Consider the following 18369-nt stretch of genomic DNA (forward strand, 5'->3'; position numbering starts at 1 on the left):
TCTAGATTGGAACAGTCAAGGGTTACCTAGCAGCGCTTTCCATATTAAAGCCCACTTCGGAGGAGGTATCCTACTTCAAAATACCCTTAACTCAACCTTTCCAAATTCCAACTTGGGACCTTAATTTGGTTTTAAAGTTTTTGACTTGTGCTCCTTTCAGGCCCTTTAAGGTTGCTAACTTACAAAACTATTACGTTAATAGCGATAACATCAGCCCGCAGGGTGAGTGAGTTGCAGGCCTTATCCTGTAAACCTCTGTTTACCACCTTTTACAAGGATAAGGTTGTTCTTAAGTTCAACTCTCTTTTCTACCTAAGATTGTATCGGATTACCATTTAGCACAGAAAATTGTGCTTCTAGCCTTCTATCCTCCACCTCATCCTGGCAAGGAAGAGGAAAGATTTCATAGACTCTATCCAAGGTGAGCGCTACGCTTTTATGTTTAAAGAATGGCAAAGTTGCGATAGCACAATAAACTTTTCATTGGTTATACACGACACAAACTAGATCTGTTAGTTACCAAACAAACTCTATCCAGATGGATCATATTGGCTATTTCAAAGTGCTACAGGCTATGTAGAAAAGATCACCCAGAAGGCTTAAGGGCTCATTCCACTAGGGGCATGGCCACTGGTCAACCATCCACATGTTTTCAAAATATTATTTTTTAGACACCTCTAGCAATGAGGGAAGATTTGGGAAGGCAGTTCTATGCTCCATTCTTGACAAACATTAACTCTCAAACTCTTACTCCCTCCTCTAAAGGAACGTAATACTGCTTTGGGAGTCTGATAAGATGAGGAGTACATGGGAGGACACAATCCATTCGAAGAACAAGTTACTTACCCCTGGTAACGTTCTTTCGACTGGATGTTCCTCCCACGTATTCCTCATCTGCCTCCCAACCTGCCCCAGTGTAGAATTTCCACGATTTAGACTTTACGCTCTTTTAAGGTCTGATAATTAAAGGCACTTGTCATGGCAGTAATTCTGCATATGGGTGGGGAAAAAACAGAACTGAAGCCAACGGGCGCTGCGCAGGGTGTATGTACTCGACATCAACCGAGATGGAAGCTCTCAAGGGACATTGGGTTGACCGCCTCGATGCAGCACGCCCTCTGCCAAGAAGAACATTTTTTCCGAAGCAGCAGAAGCTGGAACCAAAGATATCTTAAAATGAGGAATACGTGGGAGGAACATACAGTCGAAAGAACGTTACCAGGGGTAAGTAACTTGTTCTTCTAGTCGACTTTACCATCCAGCTGGACTGGCCAGACCTGGGTGACCCCCGTAAATTACTAGAGACATTAGCCTACTAATCCTTGAAATCCAACACTTCCTCCATTTCTTATAGGGATAGCCATTGCCTGGATGTGATCTTCTCTAGGAACATTGGCCTAACTCTTCTCTCCGCCATCCCTATAGTCTAGAGTGATCATTTAGCTAGACATTTTGTAATTAATTGCTCATACTTTGCCAACTCTAGGCACTCTATTACAGCACAACTACAACGGTCCAAAAGGGCATGATCACAGATTAGTTTAGAGATAGTAATCTTAACTTAACCGATCTTGATCCTATTTATTTGGGTAACTATCGACCCATCTCCCTCAGCTGGCTAAATCACTAGAAAAAGTAACCATTTTGCAACTGACAATTTTGTGGAGCATAGCTAGACTCTGGATTAGTTCATCTGTTTTTTGGTTTCTGTCTGGGAGGATCTCCTTCTTCACTCTGATCAAGGTCACATATCCTTCTTGGTCATGCTGGACCTTTCTGCCGTACTCAATAGGGTGGACCATTTAATCCTTTTGACACTGTTGCACACAGGTGGAGCCACTGTCTAGAGTGGTTTCTGGGTTTTCTCCCAGGGATGACCCAAATGGGGAGAATTGACCATTTAATTTCACTTTCCACTTCAGCTACCTGCTATCTTCCACAGGGTTCTGCCTTGTTACCCCTTTGTTTTAATATTTTTTCCCCTCACAGCTCTTATTCAGAACTATAATATTTACTATCACTCATACGCTGATGATACACAAATATTTCTAAAGGTATCTGGCCCTCAAGATACTTTTAAGCAGCTTCATCTCCGTTTGGTGGAGGTAAAGCTTTGGTTGACTAACAATAATCTTCAACTAAATCCTACTAAGAACACGCCTATGCTTTTGGGCCCTAAACAGTTATAACATGTTCCTTACATCACCCTTTGTCCCCTATGTTGTTTAGCCTACCAACCACCTTTGCTAACAAGGTGAAAAATCTTGGAACGATTTGGGAGCCTAATATGAGACTGATTACACAAATCAACAAGGTAATTTAATCTGTTTTCAGTCTCACACTATTGTGACGTACCCTTCACTACCTTTATCACCTGTAACATGCCAAAGTGGTTGGTGCTCTGGTTAACAATCCACTACACTATGCAAATACCCTGTACATGGGTCTTTCTATCCTCCATCTTTTGCACCGACTTCAACTTGCTCAAAACGTGGCCGTTAGTCTAATTTTTCATTTCCCCAATTTCTCTTCTGTATCTGAGCTCAAACTCTCCATGCACTGGTTACCCGTTTATCCGTGTATCATTTTTTAGATACTCTGTTTCTTTATGGTCCTTAGTCATGACTTGCCACGGTAATACCTCATACAAAAAAAGTCCAGCCATACTAACCTTTACAACCTCATAGGTTCGCATAGTTACACCTTCTAACTAGTCCCCCCTCTCGCTGCATCGCCAGAGCAGATCAGTGATTTTCTGGGATAGGACCCGCCTCTGGAATAGCTCAATATTGACCACTGCTCACTGACCTCATTTCTAGCCTTTGAGCGAAATCTGAAAGCATTTCTTTTTATTTAACTTTCCTCTTATTAATCAGTTCATTAATCTTATCTTTTCTGGCTAATATTAAATTTGTTCCATGTGCGGCCAGATGCAGAGAATTCTGCTGGGCATCCTGGTGGGTTTTGAGTGATACAAATTAATCAAATCAATAAGAGGCTCCGGTGTGATGAGCCTCACGAACAATATAGTGACAATGTTCCTCGTAAACGTGCAGATGTGTAGGAAGTTAGTGAGATTGTGCATTCCGGCAGCCTAAATCTTGGAATAGGCTCTATGGAAAGACATCCTATCGCAAGCGGCCGACCTTACAGGGGCAGACAATGAGGCAGCAGAAACTCTGAGCAGGATGGCATGATCCAACTATGGAAGAAACTAGACCAAACAATTCTGAATGAGGGTTCAGGCGGTAGACCTGTTTGCAACAGAGTCAAACAAAAAATGCCAACGTTCCCCCTCCTGGATAGGGAGGGGGCGAGTTCTCTGGGGGTCATTCTATCAATCCCTTGGAACACCCTGTTAAGAAATGCATTTTCCCTGCTTCCTTAGATTCCCAAATTCCTACAAATGTTTCAAACTTCCAGGAATTGACAGCTTCTCCTGATCGCTCCCTGCTGGCCTAAAAGGCATTGGTTCTTCGACCTTCTGGACCACCTCTCATTGTCCTCTCCCTTCCAGGTTACCTTCACCAGCAAGTGGCGGGAGGTGTGGCACCCCTCACCTCAATCACTTGCCTTGGTTCTCTGGTTTCTGAAGCGCTAACGTTTGGTCACTTGGGCCTGTCAAAAGACGTGTGCCAACTGCTCTAGGAAAAGGGTCCATTAGGTTGAAATAGAGGGACAAGTGGTTGAGCTTCTGCCACTGGATGCTGGAAAGTTCTCAAAACCCCCACCCAGCTTCAATCAATGACATCTTGTCTTTTCTAGCCAGCCTGTTTCACTCTGGGACAATGGTTTCCATTTAGAGAACCAGTCTTGCAGCACAAGGTGCCTACTTATCCAACAGGGAAAGAGTAATCTCATTATGTAACCCAGTCATCGAACACCATTTCGCAAGGCTAATACACTTGTTTCCATCCTTGCGTTGACCTATCCCTATCCCAGTGTGTGACTTGAACATGGTATTGATGTACTTGGCGCATAAACCTTTTGACCCTATGGCTTCAGTTGATTTGCAGCTCATGTCATTGAAAACAAACCTCTTGGTAGCCATGTCATCTGCTCACAGAATTAGTGAATTGCAAGTTAATTCTTTCCTCAGTAGAACTGTAAATCTGCCAAAGGTATAAAGTGGTTCTGCATAGCCACCGCTCCTTCCTGTCGAATGTGTCTTGAGTTTTATATAAGTCAGGAGATTTCAATGCTAGCCTTTTTCACTGATTCCCAAATGGAGGCAGGAAAAGTTTGTGTCAAGATGTTTGTAGGGCCCTGAGTTTCTATTTCGAGAGGCTTAAACCTAAGGTCCTCTACACTTTGTCACATTTGGGGTTCTCATCAGGACAAACGGGCAGCAAAGGCAACAATGGGGAGTAGTATAATTTCATATGTTATGAGCTACAAGGCACACCTTCTCCAAAGGGGTGTCATGCTCCCTTTAGCAAAGCAAAGAGTACGACAGTAGATTTTCAAAGACACATTTGATGAGAGGCAATTTGTAAGGCATCCATGTGGGCCTCCACATCAGCTTTATGCAGACATGAATCCCTGGGCAGGAGCTCCAGAGCTCACACCCGATTCCGGCAGGTGGTCCTCCGAAAAATGTTTTCAACAGTTTAGGTTCCTTCCACCGTCTGGGTACAGCAATACTTCGTACTCTCCCATAAGTGCTTCCGGGCCTCCTAACAGATACATGGATTCAGTGGAAGGAGCATGAGGGGAAAGTTATCGCTGTGGCTTCGCTGGGAGCATGCTGCCCACCTCTGCTCTGCGGGAACTCCCATAAGTAGGGAAGAAAGGCGATTTCAGACTAGGACTATAATAGTCACTTTTTGGGTAACATTTCCTTATTCTGGCAAGTCATGGCACACCTGTATCCCATTCCCACAGATCACTTGCACATCCCAGTACTCTAGTATTTTGAGGGAACCAAACCATGTCAGGTTCTGAGATGCTTCTTCCTCCCCCTTCCAGCAAGCTTTGAGTTGTGTTATGAGATGCTATTCGGGCTCCTGTGGAAATCCGTCCCACAAACATAGCCACAATCTTCTAAAAAGGAATCATAACCCAGCTACCGCTTCTGGCAAACAATTAGGAAAGACACAACTCCACCTTCCTCAAATTGTTGATCAGTGGTGCAGGCCACCCTCCTCCCCCCGAATCCTTTGTGTAGAGGCCTGAAATACATCTAATAACATAATCCCTTTAAACTGCTGAGGCCACATCTAAACGCTTTGCAGTGATAGGGCTGCAGCTTTGTTTAGACTACCAATGTTTTGATTCTGTTTGAGAACAGCCCGACCTCTGTGTATAGATGCTTTCAAAGAATGTGCAGACCCAAAGATACGGGCAAAAACGCGCCACATGGTCCTTTAAAAAAAGGTACATAAAGGAGACCTATCTCCTTTGGCAAATTATAAACATATTAACTTAGAATCTATTATATATACATTTGTATTCTTTGATTATGAATTAATTTGAATTGTTGCACACTTAAAATGTATAGAACACCTAAGCCCTTTCATATATTAAATGGTCCATGCAACACAGGCTCTTGATGTACGCTTGTATGTATTTTAATGCCTGTTACGGAAGATACGGTTCCACTGGCATCTATATTGAACATCACTGACTTTAAATAGTTTTGCGTTTCTCGTACACATTTTTCACTTAACAGAGGTTACATTCAGATGTCTTAACTGTGATGCAAAGTTGTGATAAAATGTTTTTTGACTGGGAGGTAAACGTTGATTAACCCTTGTAATCTGTTGCATGTTGATCTTCCATTTCTTGATCATCTGATGCTCTTGAAAACCTGAAGTTGCTGCTTTGTGATTTCAAAATGGATTTATAGTTTGATTATGACATATAGAGCAAATATGCACCATTTCAAATGAGCATGTAATTTTGTGAGGCCACAAGAACTTCATAATATGTAATCAGGTAAAAGTTAATCTCCCCAGATTTGCCAACTCATTAGGATACCCAAAACATGGATCATGATTTAAGTCTCTTCGATATGAAAACAGTTATATTCCCCTCCTCCTAATAGAATAATCTTGTGTAAACGTTCTGTTTCCTTTACTGCATTGTGCTCTTATGTACTCCTAGTATTAATGTGGGTGTTGATACAATCCCTATATTAATTGCAATTTCTGCCATACAAAGAAATAAACAATTTATTACCATTTTGACCTGAAACAACTTTGAAGCTAATGTGTTCTGTTTGTTAAAAAAATTAAAATCAATGTTATGTAAGTTTCACCTCTTATATGTATGACATTGATTTCAAATCGGACTCATGCTAACACAAATATTTCCTTTGACACGTTCTGTGGTTAATCATGCTGGGTAATCCCCACTGTTTTATGTTCCCTAAAAATGGACCAACCAATCTGGAAAGATTAAAAGTTTCATTATTGCAAACACTTATCTGATTATTTTATTGAATAGTTAAACTGATCTAGACCCCTTTCCTTTTCTTCTCTCCATAGGTATACCCAAGAGAATGGTTCTGCTACCCGTTATGAAATTCCCAACATATCCTGTTCCCCACTATTCATTCTATTAGCAAATGACAGAAGCCATTTTATTTTGAACCATGCACCACAGTACAGAATGTTAGAAGAACAAGGCCTTTTTATCCTGTTTTCTTTAAGCACATACTTGAGAAAAAACATTTGTAAAGAGCATCTTTTCTTACTTTAATTTTAATAAAAAATGTAAATTTAGTTATCTAAAACTTGAAACAATGTACTGTGAAATGTTACCTCATTCTCAGATTATAACTTATACCAGCCTTCTGTTATATGGAAGAACTAGAAGCTACAACCTTACATTTTAAATGAAGTACCAGAGTCTGTAAAATTTAAAGTAAATTTGTGAAGGATGTATAGAGTTTAAAGCACTGATCACAAATAAAATGTTTTGTCCTAAAATTGAGTTCTGCCTGGTTTGTAGCAGATACATTGTCAATAAAAGTGCACACTTTGCCATGTTTCCATTTAATGCAGAATATAGTCATGTTATAAATAAACATTATTGTTTTCCTTGAAGGGAAATTTCACATATATACTTCTTTTTCCGTATGCTATTTTGAAACATATTTGCTAATTTCCCTGTACTGTTATGGAAGCGCTAACTTCGATGCTTTTACAGCTGTGAGGTTATCACTTTGAAGCTGCTTCAAACAAAGGTACATTCGATTTGGAATATTTTCAGAATATGAAAACTTGGGGGAAGTAGAATTCACAAACATATAGTAGAATTCTGTGGATTTTGTCGATGGGCCGGGTGGTACTTTCCTGTGTTGATGGCTATTTCTCTTCAGCAATGTACCATATCCTGGTTTTCTCACACAAGATGATTCAAGCATAGTGACACATTGCACTTTGATTCGCATAATGTTGACCAGCTGCTTCCAAACTGATAACAGAATTGTTCTTCAGGAGCACCGATTTTCGAATTTCCTAATTATCAGATTTTACGCACTAACAATTTCTTCAAACACAACTATATTTTCAGATCAAAATGCTGTCTGTAATTAAATATCAGCATAGTTTTTCTTTTTTATTATAATAAATTGCAAAAGTCCTCTACAACTTAGAATGAGCTCCAGAATATAAAAAAAACAGGTGTTCTTGTGGCCTTTTTCATTTTTATAAAATGCTGTATGCTTTCTTGAGCTCTAGCTTACACATTAGTTTCCAGACAAATTAGATTTGATTGAGCTTGGTTCTTTTTCTTCACTGCTTTACTAAACAAATCTGAAGCAGCAACAAGGTCCCCATGGAAACCTGCCATTTGATTGTCACAGTTTTTGTTGAGTGTTGGAGTAGTAATTGGTATCAGATTTCAGCCATGGGTCAGCATTAATATTATATTTTTGTGAGTTGTTATACGGAATCCTAATTAAGAATAAAAATTTTGTCTCTTGTGCACTATATATGATTGTATGGTTTGGATCATGCAAAGTGTGTATACCTGTCCAAAAGGAGATGTACATCAATCCATTAACATCTGAAATGTCAATATCTGAACATTTTTGTAAGTGATTCCTTAGGTAACCCAAATGGTTTATTCCATTAGTAAGTTTCCACAATATTGAAGGTCCTATGTAAAATAAATTGGATAGCCTTTAACTAGTCCCCATTGGGCCCATGTCTAAACTGCCAAGCCTGCGAAATTGGTGCAATGTGTGCAGATAAGTTTATGCTCAAGAGGCAGTGGGTTAGAATAACAGAAGCATTGTAGGTTGTGAAAAATGTTGGGTGGCAGCACTGTTTAGGGGCTATTCACACTTGCTGCCTAATCGTGTTTCTTTACTGCAGCTTCTGCCATTTGTCCTTTCTGAGCACTTAAAATCAAAACAGTTTACCAATTCCAAAAAATATTTTCATTTACGATTTTCATCTCCACAAAATGGCACATTTGTCTTTGTCTAAAATAGCATTTAATGTGCTGATGTAATGCATTCCATTCTTATAGAACCGCCATCCTCGAATGCCCAGTATTTTGAGTGTTATAAATAGCTGGTTTATAACAAGGGTGAGGAGAATGGTGATTTCTATAACAGTGAGCTAAACTCGTGTGTTACTCAACATCCGAGAGAAACCTGATGAAAAATCTAGATGGAGCACAACACACTGTACTGTGAAATGTTACCTCATTCTCAGATTATAACTTATACCAGCCTTCTGTTATATGGAAGAACTAGAAGCTACAACCTTAAATTTTAAATGAAGTACCAGAGTCTGTAAAATTTAAAGTAAATTTGTGAAGGATGTATAGAGTTTAAAGCACTGATCACAAATAAAATGTTTTGTCCTAAAATTGACAAAAGAATACACACTGTATTCTTCTCAAGAAGTCGGAATATTCCGACTACTTGAGAAGAAGCATACAGTGTGTAGTGCCTCAAAATGTGTGAGTCATAATTGTTTTAAATGTGTTCCTTTTTGTGGTGGTGGTACTTGTAATTAAGCAACGTCTGTTTTGTGCAAAACCTCAAATTCCTAAAGAAGTGCCCCCGCATTCCTCCGATGGCCAGGAAGGAAAATCACGTCCCTCAACTACTGTTAGAAGTAAGGGCGATGCTCAAGAAGGGAGCCATCAAGCTCGTCCCAAAGAGGCTCCGGGGCTCCAGAGTATACTCAAGATACTTCCTCGTCAGAAAGAAGACAGGCGGTTGGCGCCCCATCCTGGACCTGCGTCGGTTAAACAAATACATCAAGGCCCAGAAGTTCGGGATGGTCACCCTCCAGGACATGCTGGGACAGCTGGAGGAAGGCGACTTCCTATCGTCGCTGGACTTGGAGGATGCTTATTTCCACATCCCCATTTTAAAAGGACACCGAAAGTTTCTCAGATTCATAGTCCAAGGACGGCACTACCAATTCAAGGCCCTGCCATTCGGATTGAAGTCGGCACCCAGGGTATTTACCAAGTGCCTAACACCAGTAGTGACGCGGCTGCGCCGGCAGGGGATCCACGTTTACCCCTACCTGGACGATTGGCTCATCCGAGCAAGGACAAGGGAACTCGCCGTTGAGCACACAGCGAAGACCGTCCAACTGCTCATGGATCTGGGATTCTCCATCAACTTCCCCAAATCCCACCTGGTTCCGTCGCAAGTCGCACTCTGTCTGGCAGCCAAGCTCGACACAGTGGCACGATTGGCCTCTCCGTGGGAAGAAAGGACAAAGGCCATCCTGGGCAAAGTGCAGCGCCTGCTGGCCGCGGACGTGGTCAGGGTGAGGTCCATGAAGTCCCTTCTCAGCATGATGTCCTCTTGCATCTACCTGGTGCGACTGCAGGCTGCGGATGCGTCCTCTACAGGAGTTCCTCGACGCCTGTTGGATGCAAGCGGCGGGCAGTTTCGAAGACAAGATCCTGCTCAATGAGGTCTTCCGCCAAGCAATTTGGTGGTGAGGCACCCGCGCGCATCTCGCGGCGGGCATGGACTTTCAGACCCCAACACACCAGGAGACGGTGACGACAGATGCCTCCCTGGAGGGATGGGGAGCGCACCGGAGATCTTCACGCGAGAGGCCTTTGGCTTCCGGAGGAGAGGTCACTCCACATCAACATCCTGGTGCTCGGAGCAGTGTTCTGGGCTCTCGGGTCGTTTCTCCCGTCCCTCAAGGGCACGGTGGTGAGGATCTTCACCGACAACACCACCACGATATTCTACATCCGGAAGCAGGGAGGAACCAGGTCCCCGGCCCTATACAAGGTGGCCCAGGATCTGTGGCATTGGGCCGTTGCCCAGGGGATGTTAGCAGGGGTAAAGAACACCATCGCCGACTCACTCCGCAGGGAGCTGCGCTCGTGCCACGAGTAGGAACTGCGTCAGGACCAAGTGGATCGACTTTTCCGACGATGGGGCAAACCCGAGATCGACCTGTTCGCGACGGCGGCGAGCTCCAAGTGCCAGAGGTTCGCCAGCAGGTTTCCCCAGCCGAGGAGCATGGGTGATGCTTTCTCGTTCCCCTGGGACGTCCTGTTCCTGTATGCATCCCCCCCCCCCGTTGCCATTGCTACTGCGACTCGTCAACCAACTGAAGAGGTCCCGGTGCAGGATGATTCTCGTCGCACTGGCGTGGCCGAGACAGATCTGGTTCCCGGACCTTCTGGACTTGTCAGCGTCCCCCCAGTCAAACTATCGACGGACGCGGATCTTCTCTCCAGAGAAGGAGGCGCCATCCTCCATCACGACCCAGGGTCTCTGAACTTGCAGGCCTGGCTCCTGAGGCACTAGAGTTTGGAGGGTACGATATCCCGGCGGACTTGCAGGAGGTGCTTGCAAAGGCTAGGGCGTCCTCAACTCTCAAGTGCTATGGACACAAATGGAAGAGGTTCTATGTCTGGTGCCGTGCACAGAAGATTAACCCTCTGCGAATTACGGCCCCTCAAGTGCTGCCGTACCTGCTGTCGCTGGCCAAGGCGGGGCTGGCTCATGCCTCCATCAAAATACATCTAGCGGCGATCTCCAGCTACACCAGAACTACGGGACGATCATCTCTGTGGTCTCATTGCCTGGTGAAGGACTTTATGAAGGGACTGTTCCGTTCATTCCCGCCGGTGAAGGCTCCGGCCCTGGCGTGGGAGCTGAATGTGGTGCTGACCAGGCTCATGGGGGCACCCTTCGAGCCTCTGCATTCGGCACCGTTGAAGTTCCTGTCGTGGAAAACAGCATTTCTTGTGCGATCACCTCCGCACGACGAGTGGGAGAGTTCCAGGCCCTATTCTTCAAGCCTCCATACTTGACTTTTCACGAGACAAGGGTGGTGCTGAGGTTCCTTCATGCCCAAAGAGCCGTTGGCCTTCCATCTCAACAAGCCTTTGGTGTTACCAGTTTTCTTCCCGTCGCCTTCGTCACCGGCCGAGAGGACTTTGCACTTGCTAGATGTAGCTAAAGCGCTGAAGTTCTACGTGGACCGCACAAAGAGTTTTCGAAAGACATCACAACTGTTTGTGAACTTTGGACCTGTGAACCAAGGGAAGGCCCTCTCGAAGGCTTCCATTTCCAGATGGTTCTCCGGCTGCATCATGCACTGTCACCAGTTGGCAAGCCGACCGTTGCCCGGCCGTCCGAGAGCCCATTCGACCAGAGTGATCGCTGCTACCACAGCGTTCTTGTCTGGTGTGCCCCTGCTGGACATCTGCAGGGCTGCTACATGGAGGTCGACGCACATCTTCACGAGATTCTACTGCGTCGACCAGGATTCTAGGGAGGAGTCCAGGGTCGGCCAAGCAGTGCTGCGCAACCTGTTTGCCGGAAGGTGGGCCTGGGGAGGAGGTAAGAGTTGCTTAATGTTGAGTTTATGTAATGCTTAATGTTGAGCCTTGCCACCTCCTGTGGTTGTGCATGTGTGTACTGCTATGTATTCTTATATTCATGAGCATGTGAATCCATGCCAGACCCCATGCTGGAGAAGGGGAACAAGTTACTTACCTGTAACTGTTGTTCTCCAGCATGGGTCTGTCATGGATTCACATGCGAACCCTCCATGCTTCCCCCTCTGTGGCTCTTCACTTGGTCCTACTGCCACTTTACGTGCTACCAAATCTGAGGATGGCTACCAGGGGAGGGGCTTAGGGAGAGGGCAGTCATTGGCTGGGGGCAGTATGACCCAGAGACCAGTGATTGGTTACTACTGAGAAAGACAGATCAGAAACAAAACTGATACTGATTGTTTCTGTACTGAGGATTCCCAGCCTGACGACTGGGAATATTCATGAGCATGTGAGTCCATGCCATACCCATGCTGGAGAAGAACAGTTACAGGTAAGTAACGTGTTCATTTTTCTATACAACAGATGGGGATGACTCCCTTCCCCAGGTCTCAATCCCCTTCCAAGGCGCAATGAAAAGTTTCTGGTTGTAATGCTAAAAAGCAGTTAAGTTCTCAGTTCAAACTGAAAAGGTAAAATTCCAGTTCAAACCTTCCTTATTGCCCATAGTTATCTTCTCTGTTGGTTTCTGGAGAATGCCTACCTTCTCCTAATGTCTGGCTCTGTGTTTTTCCCCACACAAAACTGGGTGAATGATTCCCTTCCCCTGGACTCTCTTTTCACTTGGTTTAACGATTTCACAATGTCAGAGGACTGACTCCCTTCCCCTGGCCTTACTGGCTTTGTTCCCACACTCTTTTGGCTTTTACTTTCACAGTTCTTGAGCTTTGCTTCAGTATACTTTCTTCCCTCTCTCAACCCAAAAACATACTGCCCTCCTATACTATTGCCTGGTTATCTATGTTATGCTTCACAGAGCAGCCCCTCTGCGATTATATACTGTCCATTGCACATGCTTTTCACCTGTTTGTTTGATATTTCAATCAGGTGCACACTGCCCGGCACACGCATTTAGCCTGTTTGCTTGGTTTTGAATCTAGATGAAGGCTGCCATGTTCATGCATTTAGCCTGCTTGCTTGCTTTGAATCTAGATTAACACTGCCATGTTCATGCATTTAGCCTGTCTGCTTGGTTTTGAATCTAGATGAAGGTTGCCATGTTCATGCATTTAGCCTGCTTGCTTGGTTTGGAATCTAGATGAACACTGCCATGTTCATGCATTTAGCCTGTCTGTTTGATATTTGAATCTAGGTGAACACTGCCCTACACACGCATTTACCCTGTATCGGCACCTTAGCCCAACCTTGAACCCTGATTTTAACCAATACTGTACTCTTATACATATCTTCAGCGTAGACACCAACCTGAATCAAGTGTGCCTACCTTAGCAATGTGCGTTTAAGTCACCTGATCTCCACCAGCTACCACTATGTATTTGCCGCTACTTTACACAGTTCTACTCAAAACTATCCTCCATTCGATTACCTCTCACAGCATGAAACTAGCTCAGCCACCCATCCAGCCACCTCATGGTAATGTACCCCCGGAGCCAGCCTACATGACCCTTGCACCATGCAACTTCCAACAGCGGAACCTAAGACTCTGTGCCAGACTCCCAAGAATGTATGTCCCTCTAGCCAACTTCCAACCAGCCACTAACAATAACAAGCACACCTTGTGCACCGCTACTATCCAATCCCACACAGTCAACACTGGCCAACACCGACTACAACTTAACAGCCGAATCTTCAGAAATGTCCCATCCCCTAAATGCCAACACAAGGCCCCAATGCCTCCCAACCTTCCCACCACACCCGGAATAAAAGGCGCCCTACTAAATGCCAGATCCTTGGTGACCCAAGCCACCGAAATAGCTGACACAATCCTAAATGAGAACCTAGAGTTCCTGGTCATCAGAGTCTTGGCTCCATCCCGCAGCAGGACCATCTGTTATGTTAGCCAACCCTGACAACTATACCATTATCCGTATGGATCGCACCACATCTAGAGGTGGCGGTCTAGCCATAATTGTCAAAAGTAGCTTAACCCTAGACTTTCCTCACCCCATAAAACGAACTCCTGCGAATCCCTCACAGCTAAACTCACCATTGCCAACAATCAAACCGTTATCATCCACCTGTTATATCGCCCACCAGGCCCTATAGGCTCCTTCGAGGATGACCTTACGAATCTACTATCCGACAACCTAAAGAACTCCACTCAAAGCCTCATCCTAGGCGACTTCAACATCGGATTTAACGACCCACATGACCCCAATGCCCTACAAATTAATAACACTCTTGAGGAATTAGGATTCTCCCAAATGATCACAGCTCCAACACATATCAAAGGAAGGACCCTTGATTGGATTGCCGAACATAACTGCCCAATCAACATCACATCTATAATGCCCCAGCTATGGTCGGATCACTACATGGTATCTTTCACCGTAGAAGCTATCATGCCTACCAACAACAAGACCCCACCTCCTACTGCACCCACTAGGAATATAAAAAATATCACCCCAGAAAATCTCATCCCCCTTATTCTCCCCACTTTAAACTCAATCCCTGATCAAACTGACCCAGCCTCTATGGTAGAAATATACAACGAAGTGATGCTTGCCTCTCTGGATACTATTGCACCACTAAAAGTTAGGAAGAGTAAACCCCGCCAACACCTAAATACCTGGTTCACACCTCAGCTTAAAGAAATCAGACAAAAGAAACGCCTCAGCGAAAAAGCCTGGAGATCTGACCCATCAGACACCAACAAAAACAACCTAAAGTATCTAGCCACCCTCTACAAAAAAGAAATCATCTCAGCGAAACAAACCTCTTACAACACCCGCATCACTCAAGCTAAATCTAACACAAAAGAACTTTTTGCCATCCTGAAGGAAGTCGAATCCCCCACCCAAGTCCCTGATTCCTGCCTCAAGGACAAGAACTGGTGCACAGGCATCCAAAATGCCCTCGCCAACAAGATAACCATGCTTCAGACGAAGATCAATAACAAAAAAGTGTCCATAACTGCCCCAATCGCTGTCAACCTAGACCCTGCCATAAACCCATCACCAATTCCGAAACCGCTAGATTACACCCCCTTCCACTTTCGTAAAGTATCCACTAAAGAAGTTGAGATAGTCATCCTCACCCTCAAACCTTCCAATTGCCAGGGTGACCCATGCCCGGCCAAAATCATAAAAGACGCTGCCCGTGATCTCTCCTTTCATTACGAAACTTATTAATGCCTCTTTCACAACAGGCACTATACCTAGCAACCGGAAAAATTCATGGGTCATCCCCCTCCTCAAAAAGCAAACCCTGGACCCATCCATCCCTACTAACTATCGCCCTATAACCACTGTGCCATTCCTATTGAAAATACTAGATAAAGTTGCCTACCAACAAATTCAACCCCACCTGGAACTAAACAACCTCCTAGGAGTCCGACAGTCCGGCTTCAGACCAAAACACGGTACTGAGACTGCACTCCTAGATCTCAAGGCACAAATAGACACCCTTAGAGATAACGGCAGGACCTCACTCCTACTACTCCTTGACCTTTCTGCCGCTTTCGACCTGGTAGACCATACAATACTATGTAATCCCTGGTCTCGGCAGCCCGCTTCTCACAGGAAGCAGTTGCATGGATCCAGTCATTCCTAGACAACAGGACAATGCAAGTATTCTCTCCCCTAGCAGCTGCAGACCCTGCACCCATCACTTGCGGCGTTCCCCAAGGATCGTGCGTTTCGCCCACTCTCTATAATATATTCACAAAGCCCCTTTTCGATGATCTAGACGGTCTTGGTATCACCTACACCAACTATGCAGACGAAACACAGATCCTCATCCCGTTGACAGGAGATTATGACAAGGATTTGGCCTTGGTGAACAGAGTCTACCTCATCATCCAGGCATGGATGACCGCCCACGGTCTATGCCTGAATGATGACAAAACCGAACTCCTCATCCTAGGCACCCCCTCCAACATCAAAAATCTGGGCACCAAATATGACTCCTTCATAATTGATAACAACACCATCACGGTAGCCAAAGTAGTTAAAACCCTCGGCTTTTACATAGATTCCATGCTCTCATTTGACAAAAAAGTGAATGCCATGGCCTCAGCTACCTCTTATACATGCAAACTTATCAGGGCAGCTAAGCCCTTCCTCTCACCCAATAACTGCGTCACCTTAGCAAGAGCATTAATCCTATCTAAACTAGATTATTGCAACACCCTTGACATAGGCAGCAACAAATACATCACCTCTAAAATTCAAACACTGCAAAATAATGCCCTGAGAGCTGCACTAAATTTCCCGAAAAATGCCCATATATCAAACCTTAGGAGATCCACTAACTGGCTCTCCACTAAAGACAATATCCTCCTTAAAACAGCGTCCCTCACTCATAAATGCCTTAACCATGCAGCCCCGCAATACCTAATAGATAGATTCACCAGACAAACAGCTGCCCGTCCCCTACGAAAAGCCAACTCGAACCTCTTACTAGTACCCAGATTTAAACTCACTAAATCTGGCGGGAGCAGCTTCGCTGTAAAAGCAGCACAACTGTGGAACTCCCTCCCAACCAATCTAAGAGAAGACCTTCCCTACCAGAATTTCAGATCTAACCTGATCCAATGGCTTAAAGATCATGATTCTAACATCTCGCCACCGTCACTCAAGATCTCGTGTATTCTCTGTATTTTGTATCTTCTGTATTTTTAACTGCTATTTATTTCTGTCATATCTGCACACTGTAAACCTGCTGTATGTACTCTTATGATCCTTTGCCTCTACTCGCCTACAGCACTGTAACCATAGCTGTACCATGGTACCCTGTTTATATGCAACATGTAACTAAATTGAACAATCCTCTTTCTGCCTTCGCGCCCGAATACCCCTGGGTCTGGTGCGCAATATAAATCAATAAACAAACAAACAAACAGTTCACAACACCAGGGGAAATTACTCGCTTTCCCTGGCCTTTTTTTGTCTTTAGTTTCGCAGTTCACAACACCAACCGGAATGTCTCCCTTCCTCCGGCCACTTCACAATATTGGCACAGGCAATGCCAGGGGGAATGTCTCCCTTCCCCTATTCTCTTTCTAGGATGTGTACACTTCTCCCCATGTAAACTTGGCTGCCAGTCTTGTGGCCGTGGGTCCCACACCCGTAGGGTTCTCCACTTGTAGTGTGGCAAACCTGGTTCACAAACCTGCCAGGTACTACAACAATGAAGATGACAGACAAATCTTCATTCTTGTGGGTGCCTGTCCCAGACCTGTATTGCTTCACATATTACTTTCCCACAGTCTTTTCTTTTTTTTCTGTGCTATTTTCTCAGACTTTACCCTTACGTTATCTCCACCCTTCTTATCTGGACCACTAGCCTTTCTTCTGTCACAACTGGTCGGCCTGTCTAGGCCCCTACCTTCAGGGAGCTTTGCTGTGGGCTCGGGTCGGTCCTGGGACACGCCTTCGGTCCTAGCATGCCTTCCTCCTACTTTTTTCCAGCTACTGTGGCTCTGCAGCTGCTGGTTCCCTCTGGGCTGCTCTACCAGCACAGACCGTGCAGGCCCTCCCACTTCGTCAGGTAAGTCAGCTGCTTTCCATTTGGAAGAAGGGTCTTTCCACTTCTGAACCTTCTTGCCTCACGTGCTGGTCTGCCTTGCTCCTTTCCGACGCACCTACGACTTGCTTGTGGCTCCTCCATAGAGGGCTGAACTCTTTCCTGTTTTCCCCATTTTGTTTTGAATGTGACTTGACCAATAGAAATTCGGGAACCACTACAATGTTCACTAGTGGTTCCAGGAGTGTTCTTCATGCTTCTGCATTGCCTCTTCGTCTCAGTACCTGTCCTATAGTCCTCCCTTGGGTAGACTAGACTCTTCCTCGTTTCAGTATTTATACTATACTTCTCCCGCGGGTCGATTAGATTCTTCCCCGTCCCAGTACTTCTGATTTTGGTTGCATGGCACATGTACATGGGATTACAAGGTAAGGATGGGATAGGTGAGGGGGATTTCAGAGGAGTAGACCGCGTTCGCTGTGGTTAGTCGTCCCTGTGCCCACAAGGGGGATTACTCTCCTTGAGATCCTCCCGCTGGGTACCACCCCCACGGGGACTATCGGGTAGCGGACTCGCCTCCCTGGCTTCATGGGAAGAGGCTCCCTCACCCCTTGAATGTATCACACTTGAATAGAAATGAAAATTAAATTCATCTTCTTTTACTTTTTTACTTCTTTTTCATTGATATTACCCATTGCCAACCTTTTGAGCTCCAGACCTTTAATTTCCCAATATTAGTTCTCAGTATTTTTCTCTGGATTCTTGAAATACCAGGCTGTGTCGGTGGAAATGGTCCCTCGTTTTGCTGATAATAATTTCAAAGCAAGAATTAAGCGCCTGTTTCTGGAATGGAGAGTCTCAAAAATTAAACTGATAAATCCTTGCGGTTTTGTAACATGGTTGCGCCTACATCCTGTGTCCTTTATTTCATAC

At 44.8% G+C, this 18369-nt stretch overlaps 1 protein-coding gene across 5 annotated transcripts in view; it reads left to right on the forward strand.

The window, feature by feature from the left end:
* The window catches only part of STRBP (spermatid perinuclear RNA binding protein), a 1497608-nt gene extending 1490676 nt beyond the window's left edge, over positions 1-6932 (forward strand). For all 5 annotated transcript variants that reach the window (XM_069609636.1, XM_069609639.1, XM_069609638.1 and 2 more), the window contains one exon: positions 6489-6932. In XM_069609636.1, the coding sequence (XP_069465737.1) occupies positions 6489-6524 (36 nt within the window). In that variant the 3' untranslated portion in view covers positions 6525-6932. The remainder of the gene's footprint in view (positions 1-6488) is intronic.
* The last annotated feature ends 11437 nt before the right edge of the window (positions 6933-18369 follow it).

The sequence above is a fragment of the Ambystoma mexicanum genome, chromosome 8 (assembly GCF_040938575.1).
Source record: "Ambystoma mexicanum isolate Mex_15411 chromosome 8, UKY_AmexF1_1, whole genome shotgun sequence".
NCBI lineage: Eukaryota > Metazoa > Chordata > Amphibia > Caudata > Ambystomatidae > Ambystoma > Ambystoma mexicanum.